This window comes from Poecilia formosa, unplaced genomic scaffold, assembly GCF_000485575.1.
Source record: "Poecilia formosa unplaced genomic scaffold, Poecilia_formosa-5.1.2 Scaffold391, whole genome shotgun sequence".
In the NCBI taxonomy this organism is placed as follows: domain Eukaryota; kingdom Metazoa; phylum Chordata; class Actinopteri; order Cyprinodontiformes; family Poeciliidae; genus Poecilia; species Poecilia formosa.
Window position 1 is genome coordinate 199,052 of NW_006800330.1, and position 15,918 is coordinate 214,969.

Sequence of the window (15,918 nt, forward strand, 5' to 3'; positions counted from 1 at the left end):
GGAGATTCATCTTTTCACAAATTATCTGTCTCATAGTGACAGTTTTAACAAATATCTACAAAACATATTTAAAAAAAAATAAAAGTTAAGTGCTGCAGTTTCCTTCAGAGGAGTGTTTTTCGGGATCCGTTTCGGCGTCGTGTGTAGCTAATCGACAGGAAAACGGCTAACTGGGAGATTCTGTTGGACCCGTTCCGTCACAAGACTTCAGTCAGCAGACCGTCCTGCTGGTCGGCCTCACGTCTCCCATTACCGCCGCAAGATAACTCAGTTAAATCGGCTCACTGGCTCTCTGTCTCTGCTGCTGACTTTCTCTCATTATCTGCTGACTCTCTCTGCTCTCTGCTGAGTTTCAGCCGTCCATTTTCTCTGACTTCCTTCTTTGCATGGGAGTGCAGTGACAAAATGATTACAAACTAACTTAAAACAAGGCAAGAAAATCTTCGGCTAATAATAATAGTAGTAGTAATGACAATTATAAATAATAACAGCATCAGAATAATTACCAACTCCTTTTCAATGTACACCTATAAATTCTTCTTAATCTATGTTATAACAATAAATAAAATGTAAAAAAAGAAATAATGATGTTAATTATAGTAAGATAACAATAATAAGCTAATAAAGTTAATATAAACACAGAAGAAAGGAATATTTAAAAGAACAATAAATTATCTACTCATTCTCACAGTTATATAAACATTTTTACCCAAAACTTTAACTTTATTTTAAATTTTACTCCCTTTCATGACATTTCAGCAACTTTTCATCTTTATTTTCTTATTTCTAAATGGCACTGAAGCACTTTCATTGATTAAATTTTAAAAATGTTGAAACAACTTGGGGTTATTTCCTTGATTGCTTCATTTTTAAAGTTTTTGTCACCCTTGTCTGTTCATGTAAGTGCAACAGGGTTTTATTTTAACAATATTATAGATGCTCTTGACGGTTGGCGGTTACCATAGTAACCAGTAGCCGAAAGCTCCGCCCCCTTTTTTCTGTTGCCGTTGTTAATGCTAGGATGAGCTCGGTGTTTTCTTTTCAAATATTATAGTTTAGTACATATTTTAGACAAATTTAATCATATGCAGTCTTTCATGATTAATTTTGCCTTGTTTTCTGTGTGTGTTTTTTAACTGTTATCATTATTAAAGTTGTCCATTTTAGCTATGTTTAATTTTAAAAATGCTAACTGCTAACTGCTGCTAACTGCCCATTGGGAGCCTTTGCTTTGTAGTTTATTTAGGGTTATTTATTATATTTTATTTAATGTGTAAGGGCAGAAGTTGCTGGACTGATGTTAACCACTAACTTGATTTTCTCTTTTATTAGAATAAATATAATAAACCTGAATGCTTGTGTCGTGAAGTCAACCTTACTCGTACATCTTCATTTTTAACATGTTTTTCAGCATGTCAGCCATTTACAATTACCTCCAAATTAAATTAGAAACTCCCAGGAGGAGACGCTCACCGCCAGAGTCCCAAAACTGGACAAAAAGGACAAGAGTGAGGAAAAGCTCAGGTGATCCGAAGACAGAAACACTGGACAGAAGACAGAAACCTTTAATCAGATTAATGAGAATATAAAAAGAAGTGAGCAAAAGTAGATTAGAAATCAAATTAGGGAATGAGCAGCAGGTCGCTTCAGATCAAGCTGTTATAGTTGTAGCATCCAGGGAAGAGGTTCCTTCAGCTGCTGTTGGAGAACCGAGCAGAGGGACTTTAAGGAAGCATCATGACTCGTTTACATCTCCTAATTGGACTCCTGAGTTGTCTTCACCTGGCAGGTATGACCTTCACCTCCAGGAGAGTTACATCTAGCAAATATTAGTAGATCTATTATCTTTTTAACTAAAAAAAAATCATCAGCATCATTGGAAACTACTCTTGTGTCAGAATAGGGGACACAAAGAAACGTTAAAATGTTCTTTAAATGTTTTTAAAGGCCTTCATTGCAACTTCTTAGCAGAAATTGGCTTTTTTTTTAATGATCTTGTAGCAGAAAAACACAAAGATTGGATTGTTTTTTCTCTGAATTTGAGGATTTGTTTTAGATCACAAAGACGAAAGAAATCTGAATTTACCTGAAATGATGGTTTGTTTGTTGTTGTGTAATTTAAAAAGAGACATTTGCACATATGATGAACCGGAAGATTTCAATCGATTTTATAATGGCTTTTAAATAAAATTTTGCGAAGAATTATTTCAAATTGTATTTTTTTTTTTTATAATTTACTCGGTTTTGTTTGGAATTAAACTAGGAAGTATTTATTAAGGCTGAAATGTCTTATGTTGGTTTTCTTAATCACTTTAACTGCGATTTAAATGTTGAGAAAATATAGTAAATTTATCTGAAAATATTATGAATTTTTGTAAATCACACATTATACCATTTTTTTATTATTATTGTTGTTTAATATTTCATTCAATGGTGTGTGGTAAACCGCTGTTTTATAGTAAACATTTGAAAAACTTAAATACATTTTTACTATAATTTTGTCCACTAGGGGGCAGCAATGATATCCACAAACATCAAAAATCTGTTTCCTGTTTCCCTGTGGGATGAATAAAGTATTTTTAATTGGTTTAGTTTGAGTTTATTTAGAAATTTGTTTCTCTGCTGATCAAATAAGGCAGAAATTCAGATCTTTTAAACTTTAGTAACATAATCTGGCAATGAATTATACACACAGATGGTTGTATTTAATTTAAATCCGTCTTTTTTCTCTTTCCAGGCTGTTTACAGTGTTACACCTGTGTGTTTCCTGCCATTTCTCCCATGGACTGCCTGAAGTTTCCTCTGGAGTGTCCTGCAGGCCAGCGCTGCCTGTCCAGTGTGGCGACAGGAAGACGAGGTTAGCGCCAGACGACGTCCCTTCAAAATAAAAGCCTTTATGGGAATAGTTTGTCCCACTGTTATAAAAACATTTAGAGCTTGAAATCATTTGCGTGTCACATTTGATGTTTGATTTTGGATCTTCTTCTCTGCATCACTGGAAACCAGCAGAGATTGCTGTAACTGGTTTTCTCTGTAGAAACAAAAACAAAAGAATGACTCAACGCTCTGGAACTCAGATCCGTTTTTCATCAGGGAAACTGACAGAATAATTAAATTATCTAAAAATGACTGTAACCTCTAAAAATATCTAGGAGTGGCAAAGGACTCCCTGTGTTTCATCAGAGGTAAAAGGTCACAACTAGTGCTGACAGTTTACGATAACAGAATCACACTGATAACTTTCCTTATGGGCATCATTTTAAATTAAAATATCAATAAAAGTTGCTTGTTTTGTAATTTAACTAATTATTTTCAGTGCCACATTTAAGTAGAAAAAATACCAAGAAATTTGATGTGCGTGCTCTTGATCAAGCGTGTTCAAACTACGCTCCGGGGGCCATTTGCAGCCCATTAACTGATTTCATGTGGCCCTCCACCACCACAAGTCAAGAATAAATTAAATAAATTATGAAAAAACTATAACTTTTAAATTAAAACCTACTTACAAAAATGTTAGATACAACACAAAGTGATTATCTTTCTGGTTTCCTTTCATTTTCATGGTAAATAGAACCACATTTACGCAGTAACTTATACTTAATGCGGGTACACTTTGGTGCACCCGAATCTGCTTTTAATTGCTGTTGAAGTGTTTTGAAATTGAGATCTATATCCTGTTTTTGTTGCCGTGAATAGACTAAATATTTTTTTCAGTTTTCTTCAATATAGTAAGCAAACTGGTTGCCTTTCAATTAAGAAGGAAAACGTACAAAAACAACTCAAGAAATATTAGCTGCTAGTTAGCTTCAGCCGTCTCAAAAATTAGCTACTGAAATATAATCGCTGAACACCACGAATTATTGTTTGCTTACATAAATATACGCGCTCATATAAGTTTCACTGCAATGGCAAAGAAATGCAGCTTTTCAGCAACATTATACAAAAATATGGGTGTTAATTCACTGAAAGTTGTTTAACAATTATTCTATGTGGCTATGGATTACCTACAACCATCTGCAGCATTTTCACCACTAAATCCACGATTCGCTCTGTTTTTGCTTCGCCAGGCGCCGTTCAGCTGACGATATACGAGAAGAGTTGTGCCGTCCCAACGCAGTGCGGCTTGGCCGGACAGAAGTACACCTCGGGGGTGTACTTTAACTACAGCAACGACTGCTGTGACACGGATCTTTGCAACGCGGCCGGGTCTGTTGGAGCCCTCGGCCTGAGAGGAGCGCTGCTCTGCCTGCTGCCTGCACTCGGCCTCCTGCAGGTCTGAACAGAACCATCAGATCCACGGACCGCCTCTGCCTCCAAATGCCTCTTTAGGAAAGAATGGCTGAGATGTTACAGGAAAATTAAGTTTTAGCTCATTCCAAGTTGCACCATCAGTAATATTTGTTATCCAGCAGCTCCTCTAGAAGATAAAGTGGAATAAAAGTGGAAAACATTTCTATTGAAAAATGTTTATCTAGAAAGAGTGGTAAAAATAATTAAATGTAACTTTTCCTGACCTTTACCTTAAAATTTGTGTTCTTTCTGAACTCTTTAAGTCAAAATTATGAACTGAGGAGCATAAATTATAATTCATATTCTCCAAATCAAAATATCAGGGCTATAAGAAGAAATAAAAAATAAATTAACTAGAATAAGGTCACACCAGAATAATGACTTTATTCTTGGCGTAGTCCTAATTCTCCGTCATATCATGGTTAATAAATCAGTAATATAAATTGTGACAGCTAGCTAAGCAAAGTTGGTGGAATCAACTGACTCGCTCTTTGGTTGCCTAGCAACTCGCTCACAATTCTTTGGTTACCTAGCAACGACTTGCTAAGGAACTTGCAACACCAGTTTCAGGTTTTGCCTCATTACTGCTTAAAAGTAAACAACATGGATTGGAAACTGTGAATTAGAGGAAAAGTCACGACACCAGTTTGGCAGCATTTCAGGTATTTAAAATAAAAAAGCAAATAAATAATTATTGAAATACTGATATTAAATGCTCATGTTTTTCAGCCTTATTGTCCATCCCTATGTTGCACTGACTGGATTAAGGGCCAGCTGTTTAAAAAAGGTAAATAAATGAAAAGTCAGCTTATATAAACTAAAATATGCATAATGTGGCAGTGAGAGGAGTTTTAATTAGAAGCGTTTTCAGTTTTATGCTAGTAGTGGTGCTACAGATCATCTGATTTTTGACAAGTTTTACATGTGAAGTGTTTTTTTAAGTTCCTGTGAAGAGATTTAAAAGTCCTGCTTCTGTTTGTTTTTTTAAGTATCTGTATAAAACCAGGTTTGTCACATTGTTCTGTTAGTTTAGCTAACATTAATGTTCTGTTTGGTACTGATTCTGTTTCCCTAAGCAAAGCATTTTATACCAAACGATTTAGAATCAGTTCATTTCTCTTGGTTCTTTTACAAACATGGAGATAAGTGATAAAAGCCATCATATATTGAATTGTCATTATTATACAGAATCTTCATAGTTTTAGATTACATCACATTTACACTGGTTATTGTTTGAACCATTGAATTTGATTAAATCTCAGATTATGTCCTCTAATCTAACCAAATATAATTAAGCAACTTCCTTGTTGGTCAGTTATGTGAAGCATATTAACATATTCAGCAAACTACATAAAAAATTAACGTGTAATATCTGAGTACAAATTATGACATGTTCAGCAGAAACCTCCTTCTGTTTTCTTTTTATGTGGACATTTCAATAAAACAATCCTCAAAACAAGCCAGAAATAAAAAAAGGATGCGTTTTATTATGAAGATACTTTTATTGGAACATTAATAAAAGTAAAATAAAAACGTTTCAGCTGTGAGTTTGATTGTCCTCACTGCTGCTTTGATCTGTTTAACTTCATGATGCCATTAGCATTAAGACAGAGTGAAAAATCACAACATCAATAACAAAACATGTGAAATGAAAAGCAGAAAATAAAAATCCGACACATTTCCTGGTCCCTGAAATTCTTTCAAATATATATTAAGAAATGAGAGTTTCTGCTATGCTTGGACAAAAACACTAATGATGATTAACAGTGAAGTTATTCATATTTAATCCCTTTAAGCATTAGTCCATGTTAAAAATTAGATCAAATCCACATCAGTTCAACAAGCAAAACATTCTGTAATCAAACCCAAAGCCTTCATAAAATTTGGGTTTATTGAGGTGAATTAACTCACAGCTGATTTCTAACACAATCCAACATGTGCAGGATTTTCTAATTGCACTTCGGTCATTTTTAGCAACACTAAAAAACTTCATATCATAACAGCCTCTGGAAATGTTAAACTGTGTTACCCTGAGGTCTTCTGGATGTGTTACTGCTTAACCAGACAAAGTGTGTTATTAGCTCCAGGTCCTTCCATTTCGATTTAATTCAAGATCGTTTTATAGGCAAGAAAACCTCGAAGAGTGAATTGAACCAACAGACAGAGTCACGACCGAGTCTCAGATCTCTTTGGATAAAAATAAGGCTAATGGTGGCATATTTATAATTTGTTATTTTGTCAGAAGAACTTCACACAACCAATAAAAATATACAAGTGATCTGTACTTTTATCAGGTGTTTGATATGTAACAGAGAAACGAACCCATGTTCTAAACAGATATTGTTTTAACTTAACTGCAGAAAAATGAAACAATAATAAAATCCCATACAGATGCGATCCTTCCACAGACTTTTTATAAACAGATTTGGTGGCTCATTTCTAATAAGTATTTCCAGCAACTTCAATAAATCCTATTTAACTGTGAAAACAACTCCACTGTCTCGTTATTCACGTCAACAAGGGCTGAGCCAGACCAAGGAATAAGCAAACTATGCAGCTGTCTGCGGCTCCACACCAACAGGGGGCTCCACAGAGCAGCTACGGTGCAAAGAGTTTCTTCTAATTGTTTCCATTAATAAGAGTATTTGTTATTAGGCTTAAACTAAAAATATACAACTTCTGAGCTCTAAAACTCAACTAGAAACAAAAGAAAAATGTTTTAATTAGGTATGGGCCACTGTGAAATTCTGACATTATGATAACCTTATGGAAAAGAATTACCACAATTTTATTGTAATGCAAAATTTAATTATACTACAAATTCTACTACTGCAAAAAATATTTCAAGTATTAATTTAATTTTGATTCAGTTGATTTTAATTTAAAACAGGTGGTGGTTATAGTCTATTGAAGCAATCAAAGAGCTAACAACCTACATTTGTTTTTAACATTTCTTTTTATATTTTCTACAAAATTTCCTTTATATCTGTCTCTTTTATGATTCCTTTAAAGTGAAAAGTTAGCTTATGCTCATAGTCTCTCTTCCATTCATGTAATTATTAATTAGAAGCCCTGGAAGCGGATCACAAACAAGCCCACTAATCTTGACTAATCCCTCACGCTCGCTGTGGGAGCGCAGAAAGAGGAAGCCCGCATCTATTGAAACGGTTTCCTGTTGAGCCGCTTTCAGCGCCGGCTCGGTCTGGGCTGCTTTCCTCTGGTCCCTAACGAATGCAAATCTTTTCTGAATCATGATGTCTTACTATGAAAAGCGGTGTTTCCTCTGTGATAAAGTCTGTGGGAAACACCTGTGATTAAAACACAAAGTGACTCCATGGTATGCAAATATCACTTCCCTAAAACATGTCCAGAGACTAAAAGGGTTTAATCCGGATGTGTTGGAATAATTAATATTTAAAAAGAAAGAAAAATAAAGAGAGGGGAGAGATTAAACGACCGTGTGTCCATTTTGAAGTTGTAATCAGACACAAGAAAAGCTGCAGTATGTTTTTTTTCTCCTGTAGTACTAAAGTAAAAGTATTTAATGAGCTGAATATTGATTTTTTTGTTGGTGACTGATGCTAGCTAGCCAATTAGATGTGTTAGCTGGGTCGCTAATTAGCCTGCAGTTTACCGATGGACCAACTGTACCAATTGTAAATTGTTTAAAAATGCAACCCAAACCATCTTGTATGTATTTTTTTTATTAGTTGGAAACCTAAAAACTAATGTTGGACATGTTAGCAACTAAAGTAGCTAGCCTACTGTTATCTTTCCACCGAACGATAAAATAATACTTATAGCTTCTTGTGCTAAAATGCTTATTACAAATTATATACTACAACCGTCTGCTTTTTTGTGACCATAATAAAAAAATATTTCTTTTGTTTGTTTTTTTTACCCTGAAATGTTTTAGGTAAATTCTCCGTCATACACAGTTAAAACAAACAACAGGTAGAGAAGAAGTGTTGCAGATTTGTGTCAAGGTTTAGCTTTGCTTTTTAAATCAAAATCAAATTAGTAGTAAATATAGCACATACAGCTATAGTAGAGATAAATGTCACTTTTCTACTTTGAATAGAAATAATTAGACTATGTTTTGATATTTTGCTTTAAAGGTGACCTGTAATTCTTCATTGAACAAGTTAGAATAAATCTATGGCTATAAGAAATATTTTTATTAATTTTTTTTGACAATGAGATTTTAGTTTGCTCACTTTTGGTATTTTGAGCTCCTTCCAGAAGGATCCGTTTTGGGGAATCTTGTTACTTTAAATCCAAATGAGCAATTATACATCCTTTCATCTTTGAAAAGCATTAGTAGAGCCTCCGGCACAACAAGAATGCAGCAAGTGGTGTCTAGATGATAAACAAACAGCAAAACACTTGTCTTTTCAAGCAGCCATTGTACAGTGAATACAGTGGTGAAACCAGCTGAGCAAACATGCCCCTAAGGTTGCTAGGTAACAGGCTGGACTTCACTGGGGTTGCTAGGTAACAGGCTGGGCAGTGTCAGCTGATTTGTTACATTACATTCTGGAGGTTTTCTGAAACAGAAAACTTTCCAAAAGACATCAACACACAGCCAAAACCCATCTGGTTGTTTTTTTAAGAGCTTGAGTTGATTTTGGAAGCAGTAGGTTAGTACAAAAACATATAAAAATGTTAATTTAGCATAACATGCCCACTTTAAATTCTTCTTTTAAACCCATACTATGTTATTTCTTAAAGGATTAGATTCTTGTACCAGCCTAGAGTTTAAGTAAAACATTGTTCTTCTGAGAATAGCAGCAAACAGTGGAATTAGGTGAGAGTGAGGGGACCCAAATTGTTATTTTGCCCGAATACCAAAGAAAAGCTTGAACGAGCTCTGATCTGAGGTCAAAGTTCAATGAGGCAGGTGAATAAAGGTAAACAAGAGAAAGGTTTTTGTTTAAAAAAAGGTGTGTGAAAATACAAGTCTTCCTGGAAGGAACATTTTGATTTAGTCCTGTACTATCTAGACCAGGGGTGTCCAATGTGCGGCCAGGGGGCCATTTGTGGCCCTGGGAATGAGTTTGTGTGTCCCCTGACTGCAGCTAAAAAAATGGTGCAAATTTGGGATGAGATGGACACTTTATTTTAGGGTGAGATTCCCATGGCAAGTTTATATTTTAAATGGAAAACACAAAGAATTTTTCTTTCAAAGTTTTTAAAAAGACAATTTACAGACCAACAAAATAGAAAATAAGTGGGTCAAAAAGTTAAATAAATGTAAACATTAAGGCAAATCTCATTCTAATGTTGGTTTTGATAAAAAAAATTAACTTGTTGAATTTATTGTTGCGCAGGTAAAGGAGAAAACATTCACAATAATATAATTTTTATGTTGTTTAATGGACGGAAAAAGCTCATTTTGGCCCTCGGTGGAAAAAGTTTGGACACCACTGATCTAGACTCTGCTGATGTAACCGATCCTGGCTGAAGTGGAGAATAAATACAAAGATCCACCTGTGGGTGTGTATTCTGTAAGGTAAACAAAGCTTAAAGGAAACTCCCATCGGCCGATTGTTTGCAGAGTAAATATCTGATTACTGATGTCTGTGTGGATTTATTATTTTTTACTTTAACATGGCCTATTGCCGTCCTACTTGAGAGCTTTCGCTACAGTCGAATACGCCATGAGGATCTCCGTGTCGACAGGACAGGTGGCGCTAAACTCTTCCCTGGCGTACGCTGCGTTCAGGTACCTCCAGACGTTAGTCAGAGACTCTGGGATGGTGAAGTTTCTGTACTTCAAACTCACCACCTGGAGGTAAAAAAATAAAAATAAAAAGGATCCGTTTGAGTGGCAGGGATTAGGAAAACCGAGGTGAGGATAAACGTCGCACACTGAGAAGATTACCTTCAAGATGTGCAGCTTTGGCAGCAAGTTGCAGTCCGCCAGGGTGAGCTGCTGGCCGTCCAGAAAGGGGCGTGACGAGGAAGTGGCCTCTTCGGCGGCGTCCTGGTCGATCTCGTCAGGAAGTGGGGAGCCGAGGTAGTTGTCCAGCTTCTGCAGAGCCTTCATGAGGCCTTTCTCTAGATCTGAGAGCGAACACAGACACAAAGAGTAAGCGGGGAGATTAAGAGGAAGTGCGCCGTTCACGCTGACGTAGCGCTGCTAAAACTGTAATGTTATTAACAGAAACTCCCTCCCTGCTGGGTTTTGGTTTGGTTTTTTAGCCTAAGATTAACATGGTGACTTCAGCGTTTTGCTTTCCTGTGACGACGTCATCATCATTTTTGATGCTTACTGTCATTCATCTGAGGGTTTGAGTTCTTGATGTAAGCAGAGAACTTGGAGAAGATGTCGACTCCTGCTGTGTTGGACTCTGGATTACGAGCCGCCAGACGGGGATATCTGGAAAAACAGATGGTTGGTTGCATTTAAAAAACAACAAAATAAAAACTCAAAACAAATGGTTAAAAAAAAGAGCTAAGCTGCAGGAACAGCTTCATAATAATTTATTTGAATCAATTGAGACATGTCTGCAGTTTTAAGATTTCTTCTAATTTCTTATGATTTTGTTTCATTTCTTTCTTCTACTTTTTTTTTCAGGATTTCTGGTGATGATTCCAAGTTTTTCAGCTGTATTTTTTATTAATCCGAGGCTAATCATGACTAATTAATCAATTAATCGCATGATAAATTAAAATAAGGTTGATTATTAAAATTTTTTAATGGGTAATTTTGTCATAAACAATTCAGTTATTTGTGGATTTTATTTATTGTTTTGGTTGTTTTATTTTGGAAATTGGAAATGTGGAGTGTTCTGCACAAAATTAAAGTTTCTTTGTCTCCTTAGAAGACAGATTTGCCTTATTATGTCTTTATCAATACATTATTAGAAAATGATCTCAAAACAACAATATAATTGTTTATCACAATAATTTCTGGGACAATTTATCATCCACTAACATTTCTAATTGTGACTGGTCTAGGTGTACATGCATTATTATGCCATATATTACTTGAAATGGTCTCAAAACATCAATATTATTGTTTATAACATATAGTTTCAGCAAAAAATAGTAACAGTTCCAGGTCTAAAATGGTATTATTAATCTTTGAAAACAATAAAATAGCTTCCGAAAGCTTAAAACATGCTATTCATCAGTTAAAATATTAATAGTGAGTCTATACGAAGCATGACTTAAGATCTGGGCAATATAACCAGGATCTGTCTGAAATTATCACTTTATGTCATTTCAGCTCAAACATTCAGAACAAAATTACATCCTAACAGAACAAGTGAAGGTTAGAGGTTACTTAGGAGGGCAGAGCGTCGACTCGATGAACTCCTCGATTTTGTTGGTGTCGGTTTTCACCTCGCTGCCGTACTGCAGGAAGGGAGGCTGAGCTCCAGGAGCCAGATCATTCAGGATGTCTGGTTTCCTGAGAGGAAGAAGAAAAACCAACAGCTGAACAAAACGTACACAGTGACTCCATAACTTAATGCTCTGCTTTCTTATTTCACACTACTGGGTGATTGGACGAATTTATCGACCATCAGCAATAAGTCAATAAGCTGTGACCTTCGCCAGTAGTTTTTATGAGACTGATTTTATTTTTCTCTTTGGCCTATGAGTTACACTGCAAAAACACAAAATATTGCCAAGTATTTTGGGTTTAGTTTCTAGTGTACTTGAAGCTAACTTCAGAGTAAATTTTCAGCTGGTTTTAAGTCAATAATTCCTTAATATAGATGAAAAAGTATTTTGAGTAGATGTGGGTCAAAATAATTGAGTTTCACAAACATGTAACAGTTAATTAGTTAACTAATGTTGGTTTTTATTCAAAAGAACCAGCAAAACAAAGTTTTCAAGACTCTCAATACTGTTGTAGGAATCACTGTACCAATTGTCACTAGTATGAACCACCTTTTTAAAAGTTGGAGTTTTCTCAGTTTGCTACTCTGGTGCAATATTTTGGTATAGTTTCTAGTGCAGATATCTTAGTTCACATGAAATAAGACAAAATTACTTTAGCAAGTTATAGGAGCTTGTTTTAAATCAATAATACCTCAGTATTGATGAAAAGGTGCTGGTTCCATAACCAACTGCCACTGGGGCTGTCACCTAGCAACGGCAGCCAAGGCCAGACCGTCACCTAGCAACGGCAGCCAAGACCAGACCGTCACCTAGCAACCAAGTTCTAGTTCCACTGGAAGATTATTTCACTTATAATATGGGGAAAATGTCGTTATAAATTTATTAATCTGCCAATGGAACAAGTTGGGTTTTTTTAACAAGAAGGAATTATTGACTTAAAACAAGCTATTTCTTAGTAAAAGTCACTTGTAAGTTAGTTTTGTCTTATTTCTAAAAACTAGACCAAAAATACTTGGTAAGACTTTGTGTTTTTGCAGTGTAGGTCAACAAGATAAAGGTGTGTGTTGTACCAGCAGTAACCTGGACAGGATTAAATAAAAACAAACACAAATGAGGGCTGGTTTTTACTTCCTCATATCCACTGTGGTGACGTCAAACACCACTCCTTTCAGCCACAGGACCATGAAGAGGCGCTGGGAGAATGGACAGTTGCCGATGCACAGACCATCACTTCCTGCCTGCAAAACGAGAACGGACAGAGAGAGTAAAACATTTACAGGTTATTCTGATTCATGCTCCTTGTAAAGGTTTTATTTACACAAGACTTTACAAGGTTTGAAATGCAAATACAAAGCAAAGCAAAGTAATTAAGAATGCATATTTCCTTATTTTAATTACCTAACCCAATGAATTCTGGGAAATGTTAGGGTTTTTTTTATGTTATGTTTGCTTAACTTTCTCTGTGTTGATTAAATTGAGATAAAATTTGTTCAGGTTGTAATCTTCCAAACTCAGTGCAATCCATCTCCCACTGACTCCTATTAAAACAGCTTTTTGTTTTAAATACTGCAAATTTTCCATTTGCTAATAATGATGAGCAAATTCAGTAAAAATGCAAATTGATCAAAATGTATATCACTACAACTATTTTACTTAAAAAATGGAAAAAATGTGTTTTAAGTGTAGATTAATGAGATGGGAAAATAATCAGCTTTTTGTATTTTTACTAAAATAAAAGCAAAGATGATTTGCTAAGACCAAAATATAGTTTAAATAAATGAAAGACGTTATAAATATGTAGAGTGAAACAGGCATGAGTGAGTTCTGCAGAAACATGGGCAGAAAAGCCGCTCTGTGAAGAAGAAGCCGTTACACTAAAAATGAAAATCCAGATTACAGATTGCAAAATATCCAGAGGGGAGAGAGATTATAATTTCTGAAAACATTTCTACAGATCTGATGAAGCAAAAAAGTAGGTTTTATAGTCAGAGGGAAACTTGTTACTTATAAAATTACCTCATTTTATAAGAGGTTTTTCATCTTTTCTAAAGGTTAAATAATTCATTTTGTTCTCCAAACTAAAATTGAAAATAGACAATTTTATTTGAATTTCCATAGATTTCAAAATAAAACATTAAATTAAGTGCACAATTATATATGCAGCTCTGTAAAACATTAAGAGACCACTTTAAATTATCAGTTTCTCTGATTTTCCTTTTTAAAGGGTTATGTTTTAGTAAAATTAACATTTTACTATTTTATCTTTTATTCTATGAACTACTGACATGTCTCTGAAATTTTAAGCAAAAATTTCGTTTTTATTTGCAGAAAATGAAAAATGGTCAAAATAACAAAAAAGATGCAGAGCTTTCAGACCTCAAATAATGCAAAGAAAACAAGTTTATATGCATTTAGAAACAACAATACTAATGTTTTAACTCAGGAAGAGTTCAGAAATCCATACTTGGTGGAAAAACCAGGAGGTTTTCAATGGAGTTCAGTGCAGTGGGCTCTTAGTCTTTTCCCAGAGGTTTATATCAAATATATCAAATAAATCTGTCTATTCATGGCTATGGAGAGAGAGGCTTTGTTTTGTAGCAGTGGGAGTAAAAAAAACAAACAAATTTTAAATTGAAAAGATTGCCGATATTGTTTCCTTAAACTCCAGCTTTTGTAGGTCAAATGTTTTGACAACATAACCATAACCAACACATCCTGCCAGATGTTTAATCTCCATATTTACAGAACTTTTCGTGTCATCTGAGAACTAGAAACAGATTTTCATTTATGAAATAAAGCAAAGCAAACCAGTAGATACAAAAATAGTACACTTTATCCTAAGAAAACTTTAAAAACATGTAGCATATAGCATTTACAGCCACTTTTTAATTTAACTTTAGGCTATCAGATGTAATCGTGTGAAAATACAGTTCAGGATGTGACTTTAGAGAAGTTACAACAGCATCTTTCACGACTGCAGAGGGGAAAAGTGGAGGGTGGCGCACATGTTCATACAGAGGAGTCATTATGCGAGAGGAAGAGGAATAAACTTCAATTTAGCGCCCTGACCAACATACTAAATATAGATGGAAACCCATCGCCTGTTGTCTTAATGTGCTTTTAATTAGATTACAGGGGTTTATAACCCGCGGTGAGTCATGAGTGACATGAAAACAAACACAGGTCTCCGTTTTTATCTCGGATAAACTCAGATATGCTGTCAGGAGCAGAAATCTTTCCATAAACCCGTCGCCGCCTGCGCTTCGCTTTCTGGGTGTGATTGCTTTCATTGCCGCCGCTTACCTTCACGAAAAGCTCAATTTTGGGCTCGTTTGCGTCGCTCATCTTCCCCCAATAAACACCTTTGCAGAGGCAAAAAGAGAGGACAAGAACTTTACTCAAAGTTTTGAAAGTGAGGTGAAAAGCAGCAGCGGAAAGGCGGGCAGCTCAGCCCACATCTTCCGCTACGACAAATCCCCGACACAAACTGACTAATGTGACAATGTGGCGGCCGCACAAGCAGCGGAAACGCCTCACAAAGCCATTTTCTCCCCGCAGGGAGCTCTAAAACTTAATCCGAGAGCTTAAATTATCCAGATCTTACAGTGCTGAAAGTTTTCTGTCCGCGCTGCTGCTGCTGGTTTCCTCCTCCAGGTTCAGGGTCTGCACTGCTGCAGCGACACAATCATCATCATCATCATCATCATGAAAGCTGGGCCTTCATTTCCTGCTGCGCAGCCCTTGCAGAAAGTTGCACGAAGAGGAAGAAATGCAGGAAAGCAAGAATAGATCGAGTTCAAAACAGAAAGTTGGTAAAATTACAAGGACGTTCTTCAAATGTTTCTGAGAAACGAGCTATTGATATCTCGATTGGATTATGTCATGCAGAAACAAAAAAGGATCACCTGTGACTTCCTGTTGTGGATTTTATGGGTCGTTTTGCTTATTTTTAACCCCAGGGCTTTAATTTTATAAATACAAAACTTTAATATTTTACTTTAAATATTTGGGGGAACAGACTAAAAAAGTTAAAATAGTTTAATATTTTATCTAAAATGCTAAACACCTCTAAATAAATTCGTTTATTATATGTAGAGCACTTCTCTCCATCTGCAGGCCAGCTCGTGCCAATGCACCTCTTTTTTTAGTCAGGCAGGATTGCGGCTCCCCCTCGTGGTAGCCGGAGGTGCTACACTTCCGGTGCACCGGAAGTTCATTACAACAATGAGTTCGATCATATATATATATGTATATATATATATATATATATATATA

General features: G+C 35.5%; 2 protein-coding genes across 3 annotated transcripts; one reads left to right on the forward strand and one right to left on the reverse strand.

Annotated features, from left to right (window-relative positions):
* Positions 1 to 1,392: 1,392 nt before the first annotated feature.
* LOC103154544 (prostate stem cell antigen-like) lies at positions 1,393 to 8,243 on the forward strand. The gene is made up of 3 exons (XM_007575870.2): positions 1,393 to 1,789; positions 2,738 to 2,857; positions 4,068 to 8,243. Exons 1-3 carry the CDS (start codon positions 1,738 to 1,740, stop codon positions 4,277 to 4,279), a joined length of 384 nt encoding a protein of 127 aa, XP_007575932.1. The 5' UTR covers positions 1,393 to 1,737; the 3' UTR covers positions 4,280 to 8,243.
* Positions 8,244 to 9,391: 1,148 nt separating this feature from the next.
* On the reverse strand, positions 9,392 to 15,513 carry clic1 (chloride intracellular channel 1). 2 transcript variants are annotated; one of them, XM_007575873.2, is made up of 7 exons: positions 15,248 to 15,513; positions 14,947 to 15,005; positions 12,772 to 12,881; positions 11,582 to 11,707; positions 10,566 to 10,672; positions 10,175 to 10,356; positions 9,392 to 10,078 (listed from the first exon to the last, which is right to left on the reverse strand). In XM_007575873.2, the coding sequence occupies exons 2-7, from the start codon at positions 14,986 to 14,988 to the stop codon at positions 9,917 to 9,919; spliced, it is 729 nt and encodes a 242-aa protein (XP_007575935.1). In that variant the 5' UTR covers positions 14,989 to 15,005; positions 15,248 to 15,513; the 3' UTR covers positions 9,392 to 9,916. The 2 variants fall into 2 exon arrangements, with proteins under 2 accessions (XP_007575935.1, XP_007575933.1); XM_007575871.2 differs by lacking the exon at positions 15,248 to 15,513 and having other exon boundaries at positions 14,947 to 15,203.
* Between the last annotated feature and the right edge of the window lie 405 nt (positions 15,514 to 15,918).

Coding starts and splice junctions, on each gene's coding strand:
- LOC103154544 (XM_007575870.2), top strand. CDS start 1,738: ATGACTCGTTTACATCTCCTAATTGGACTCCTGAGTTGTCTTCACCTG. Junction 1,790..2,737: donor GAGTTGTCTTCACCTGGCAG/GTATGACCTTCA, acceptor TTCTCTTTCCAG/GCTGTTTACAGTGTTACACC. Junction 2,858..4,067: donor TGTGGCGACAGGAAGACGAG/GTTAGCGCCAGA, acceptor TTGCTTCGCCAG/GCGCCGTTCAGCTGACGATA.
- clic1 (XM_007575873.2), bottom strand. CDS start 14,988: ATGAGCGACGCAAACGAGCCCAAAATTGAGCTTTTCGTGAAG. Junction 11,708..12,771: donor ACCACAGTGGATATGAGGAA/GTAAAAACCAGC, acceptor TCTTCCTCTCAG/GAAACCAGACATCCTGAATG. Junction 10,079..10,174: donor CAAAGCTGCACATCTTGAAG/GTAATCTTCTCA, acceptor TTTTACCTCCAG/GTGGTGAGTTTGAAGTACAG.